This window comes from Charadrius vociferus, unplaced genomic scaffold, assembly GCF_000708025.1.
Source record: "Charadrius vociferus isolate BGI_N301 unplaced genomic scaffold, ASM70802v2 scaffold7, whole genome shotgun sequence".
Classification (NCBI taxonomy): domain Eukaryota; kingdom Metazoa; phylum Chordata; class Aves; order Charadriiformes; family Charadriidae; genus Charadrius; species Charadrius vociferus.
In genome coordinates, this window is record NW_009649308.1 from 151074 (window position 1) to 157009 (window position 5936).

At 50.6% G+C, this 5936-nt stretch overlaps 1 protein-coding gene across 1 annotated transcript in view; it reads left to right on the forward strand.

Annotated features, from left to right (window-relative positions):
- Positions 1-3722, forward strand: part of LOC104290232 (magnesium transporter NIPA2-like) — a 4555-nt gene extending 833 nt beyond the window's left edge. Inside the window, exons 2-5 of the mRNA XM_009889309.1 lie at positions 636-692; positions 1402-1492; positions 1634-1794; positions 3088-3722. Coding sequence (XP_009887611.1) covers positions 636-692; positions 1402-1492; positions 1634-1794; positions 3088-3722 — 944 coding nt within the window. The remainder of the gene's footprint in view (positions 1-635; positions 693-1401; positions 1493-1633; positions 1795-3087) is intronic.
- Positions 3723-5936: the final 2214 nt, after the last annotated feature.

Below are 5936 nucleotides of genomic sequence, written 5' to 3' on the forward strand. Positions count from 1 at the left end.
GCCTGCGTCTGCGCCCGCCCCCCCGGGCCCCCGGGGGGCCGCCGCGGCCTGCCCCGGCCAGCGCTGGGCCTGGGCCGCCCCCAGCCTGGTTTGCAGGGGGGGAGGGTGGTCTAAAAGTAGACTTTTTCCACGGGGATAGGCACCCATCGCCAGCAAAGACACGTTTCTAGAACCGCTCACGCGTTCTTGAAACCGCTGTTTGTCAAACGCAGGAGAACCTGGAGATAAAATCCCTGCTTTTAGGGTAAAAGAATCAGTGCTTGCCCGTATCTGGGTCGGGGCGACGTGTGGCAAAGCAGGCAGACCCCAGGCAGCCTTGTGCTCGTTCCACGGGGATAGGCACCCATCGCCAGCAAAGACACGTTTCTAGAACCGCTCACGCGTTCTTGAAACCGCTGTTTGTCAAACGCAGGAGAACCTGGAGATAAAATCCCTGCTTTTAGGGTAAAAGAATCAGTGCTTGCCCGTATCTGGGTCGGGGCGACGTGTGGCAAAGCAGGCAGACCCCAGGCAGCCTTGTGCTCGGAGGAGGTCAGGCTGCTCCTGCTTGCTTCTCCCACGCAGTTCTGGCAGGATAATGAGCCTTTGGTGTAGCTCCAGCTGAGGTTTCTTGTTGCTCTTTCTTCCTTACTTAGGGCAAGGAGGCCACGCGTACCTGCAGGAATGGCTTTGGTGGGCAGGGCTGCTGTGCAGTAAGTACCCGCTCTGAAAATGTAGCAAGACACACTTAAGAGTGTGTTTGCCATTGTTTCCAGTTGCTTTCCTGTTTTATTATTGTGATCGTTGTTTGACTGCTTGGTTTTTATCTGAGTGTCTGAAGATACCCTTGATCGAATTATAACTGTAAAATATCCTAGAGTCTCATGCGTTGTCAGGTTTCTCTGTTAAACAGGAGGTGAGGAGCTGGTCTAACTGGGTTGGGTTAAATGCTTCTGAAGTGGCCTGCCCAAACGACGTAGTTATAACAGCACATCCAGCACCGTGGGCTTAGTGCTACAGCAATTTCAGCCACTCTGTTTTACACTTTGTAATGTTAATAACCAATTGTACTCGATGTACTCTTTAAAAAGTTGTAAAAGCTGTTCCAGAAGAACATGACTTAGAAATACAAAACGGGTCAAAACTCCTTTCTGCTTTGAGGACATTATGGAAATATTTTTCTGTGGTTACTGTGTGACTAAGGATCCCTGTGTGTAACCACGAACCTTGTCTTCCCAAGAGAACCTGTATCGGGCTTCTACTTGTTCTTGCTGGTGCTGTTCTTTCCCAGTTGCATAACATACCTCAGAGAAACATGGAAGGCTCAGGTGGAAACTGAGGCTCTCTTCTGACTGTGCTCAAACGTGTATTATGCTGAATGGCTCCTACTTTGATGCTCACCTGACAGAGTTTCTCTTGCAGTGGGAGTTGGAGAAGCAGCAAACTTTGCTGCCTATGCCTTTGCCCCTGCAACGCTGGTAACTCCGCTGGGTGCTCTAAGTGTCCTTGTTAGGTAAGGAGCCTCAGAAACACCCTTACCTCACCTACCACCCCTTAGTGGTGAAAGCAGTTGCTGTGCTTTCCTCTGTCTCTTCCCTCAGGTACTCCATCCCTTAGCCTAATTGGTTTGGGGTTTTTTTTTACTATCTTTCAGTGCAGTTCTGTCTTCCACCTTCCTGAATGAGCAGCTGAATGTTCATGGGAAGATTGGCTGCATCCTGAGTATCTTGGGCTCCACAGTGATGGTGATCCATGCTCCGCAGGAAGAAGAGGTTTCCAGCCTGGAGTCAATGGCAGAGAAGCTGAAAGATCCAGGTACTTAAATAAAAGGGTCCTGTTAACTTCAGGCTTGGAAATGACAGTAGAAGGTAGGATACAACTTGGCTAGATTGGGAAGGACCAAACTAAAGGGTAATTGAGCTGCTTCTTGCTCTGCACACCAGTGGAGGAAACGTTGCCCTGTGTTCAGGATAGCTTGTGGGTTGCCTTCTGTGGTGGGAAAAGGCTGGAGTCTCCATGCTCCAAATGTGAAAGATTGGTGACGGTCAAACAGCATTTAATACACATGCTCAGAGGATTTACAACTCCTTGAGTAGCTCAGAACATAGGGGCACCTGTCAGCTTCAGAATGGCTTTTTAGGACTGACCCTGGCTGAAAGAAGCAGACAGGAACCTTGCTTTGCAGAGAGGGAGTCTGAGTGATGCTCCCAAGTCGCTGGGTCTGTGCTGAAGCAAGGATGAGAACGTGGGTCATTAGTCTAACCAAGTGTGCTTTTTTTTTGTACTGTCTATAACATATGGATGCAAAAAGTGAAGAGCATGGGAATTAGCTGCACCTGTCAGCAGAAGGGGTTCGCCTGTGGTAGTGCTGGGATATGAGAGGGAGTTCGTGTACATGAGGGTGGCAGTGGTGTGGCTGAGGAAAGACAGAGGAGGAACTTCAGGCAAAGATGAACAAGCGATTCAAGGAATTATGCCCAAGATCAAGTAGTCCTGATATTTATGTTAGAGGATGAATCAGATTGCAAGGATATGACTTGGGCAATAGCATGAATGGCAGAATAAGTCACAGGAGAATGGAGGAAGAAAGCACAGGGAAAAGACCAAAGCAAAGTAACATGTAGATGATGCTGCTCATTAGAGGGAGTCCTCTCACAGGGCCTTGCACTCCTGCGATGTGGCACTTTCCTCTTTATCCCACCACAGCCCGCAGGGTTCAGCTAGGGCTTCCCAAACCGCCTGCCACCTTCCTGGGCCTCCTGTGGAGCTGTGCCCCCTCATCTTTCTGGCAAACAAGCCCCCCCACCTCCACTAGCGCCATAAAGCCTGGCTGTGCCCCTTCCAGCACAGGTGGCTGTGTTCCCCGACAGGCTGACTTGTGGGGTGGTGCTGTGATCAGCACTGTAAAGAGCTGCTGTTGTCTCTGCAACTTTGCTCAGGCTGGAGACCAACTCTCCTTTCCAAGCCCAGTCCCTACAGGTGTAGGCTAAAAAGACAGACTGATGGGGCAGTTACCCACCTGTCCTCTGTCTCTACTCGCTGTTCAGTTATATCTGTCACTGGTGCTGCTGTTTTCTGACAGAGGTCTTTAATTCTTCTTTCCCCAAGGATTCATTGTATTTGCTGTGTGTGTCCTGGTGAGCTCCCTTCTGCTTATCTTTGTGGCTGGACCCCGTTGTGGACAGAGCAACGTCCTGGTTTATGTTTTGGTCTGCTCTGCCATCGGCTCGCTGTCTGTGTCCTGCGTCAAAGGCTTGGGGATTGCCTTGAAAGAACTTTTTTCTGGGAAACCAGTCCTGAAAGAACCACTGGGCTGGGTGCTCCTGGTGTGCCTGGTGATCTGCATCAGCGTCCAGATCAACTACCTGAACAAAGCCTTGGACATCTTCAACACATCTGTGGTCACACCTGTTTACTACGTGCTGTTCACCACAGCAGTCATGATGTGCTCTGCCATCCTCTTCAAGGAGTGGCAACACATGGTGCTAGACAACATCATCGGCACCATCAGTGGCTTCCTCACCATCGTGTCCGGCATCTTCCTCCTGCACGCCTTCAGGGACATGCCCTTCACCCCCGACCTCCTGCCCCTCTTCCTGCAGCAAGGCAGGACAGACCTGCACGCCTCGTGGAGGAGTGCAGACAGACATCAGTCATGTCAGCACCAGCCTCTTTTGCCCTCAGAGGAGAAAGACTCTCAGAGCGCAGAGGAGGAAGAGGAGGAGGAGGGTGAAAGTGTGTGAACTGTTAGCTTTCTGCTCCCACTGCTGAGCGGCTCCACTGCAAGGTTGAACATGCTGCCTCAGCTGCTGTTAGCTACTGCTGCACTAGCAGGAGTTGGCAGTTACCGTCTACCTGCCCCAGGCGCGAGATGGGTGACCTGCCACTGCCAGGCGGCTGACAGGGACAGCAGCCTCCTGGGGCTACGGACAGGAGCCCTGGGAACAGCTCAGTTCCTGGGATCCAGTGCCTCTTCACTGTTCTTTTACAGGAAGAATTAATCTGCCCTCATCAGGACAGAGGCTTCGGCTGTGCAGAGGCCCACAGCACTAACACAGTGCTAACCCTTACTGAATGCAAAGACCATGCATCTGGGGAGGCTTCACAGTATTTTTTAAAAATATACTTGGAAGATTAACAGTTACAAAATAATCTAACATGGTGCTAAGATTACACGGAGAGAAGATGAATGTCTGGCTTTAAATATGACATACCCAAAATATTAATTCAAAAATTCCTCTGTCAAGTACTTGTTTTGCTCACTCTGCTAGAATTTATTTACAGATTCACATCCAAGAACAGAATACAGCCAAAACTGGAAAACTTTAGTGGTGCTGCCACATGCTGCTGTGGCTTTTATGGAGGGACCAACCTCTGCAGTGCAGGCTGACGAACACCTGCTCACTGTATTCTATTAAAACCCGATTTGTTCAGTTACCGAGTGGCTAGTGATACATTTGTACCGAGAGCTGGGCCAGCACTGAAAGGCATGAAGGATTACAGGGGTAGGAAGAACCGTGCGGATGCTCGAGAGAAACTCAAGATAGGGACAGGAGAGGGAATCGTTTACTGTGGGAACAGGAGTGACCTAAGAGTCCTTAGCTACTGAGGTAAGTTTCTGAATGATAAATAGACAGCTCTGTCCTCATTTACACAGGTTTGTATCTGCATAGCTCTGTTTAACTTGTCCTGAATTTGTTCCCAGGAGGGTCACTGGTTACAAACCACCCGTTAGGCACTCACACGCCCTGTCCCGCCACCCGCGGCAAATGGACGTGTGCAGAACTGCTCTACCACATTCCTCTATAGAGCTCCAAGCCACTGGCGGGGGCTCACCCCAGAGCCACGCTGTACCTAAACACTGCCGAAATGCTACGCTGCCTTTCCAGAGAGCGGATCAGTAGTTTGTTGTTTTTCCAGTTAGAAGCTCCTCTCTGTGTCCTGGGGGCAGAGGTCCAGAAGACACAGCCACAGGCCTCCCTCCAGTGATCTCCACAGGTAAAGGTGCACAAGGTTATAAAGTAGCTGGTTACTTATTTCCTGCATTTAGTCTCTCTAAAGAAACTACTCCTTTAGAGGACAACAGTTGTTAACCCTTTGGGGAAGAGGAGGAAAGGCCACAGCCTCTCCCAGAAACAAGTTTGATTCATGGGACCAAATTAATTGAGAAACAAATCAGAATTCAGAGCAGACCTTCTAGCCAGAAGGCAGTTATGCCCCCTCCCTACTAATTTTGCAATAAACAGGATCACTGAGAAGGAGGGGCAAGAAGGCGAGATTTTCAATTCTCGGTGGTCATCTACCTGAACAAAGGAGAATTTCATGTTAAAAATCGACCCAGTTAATATTTATTACATTGACCAGGGGAAAGCAGTTAATGGAGCAAGTCAGTATTGACAGAGTTGTGCTGCAATTTGAAAATTTGTCACTTGGCCACATGAATGATTTACCTATGGAAGCCTGAAAGTATTTTCCAGTAGTGACTGCCTGGGATGATCACTGTGCCCAACAAGCTCTTTTTTCTAAGGGTACCTGTGCCGGCCTGCACAGCGATGGTGCCTGCAGGGCTCGTTAGCATCTACCCAGGAGGGTTCGTTTTGCGCAGCATCATTCATGGCAGCGGTCGCAGGCTGGCCTCGCCCAGAGCCAAGATTCACATCAGTGCTGGGAGCACCCCCTGATGCGAGTGTCACCACCCCTCCGTTCAGCTGAGCGGGTGCATCCTAAAGGCTCCCTGCGTAGCATCGGTAGCCCCGGAGTCCCAGCACAAAGCCGGCTGCTGGCCCATGGGGCCGGGAGCAGCACATCACCCCATGGAGGAGCGACTGTGCCTCTGTCCTGGGCTCTCATCTGGCTGCAACTTCCCCGAGACTGGCACTTAATCAAATCCAAAACCCCAGAGCTGATCCTGGCTCATTCAGGCGGCAGAGTGACCAGGAGCCGGTGCGGCGGCGGAC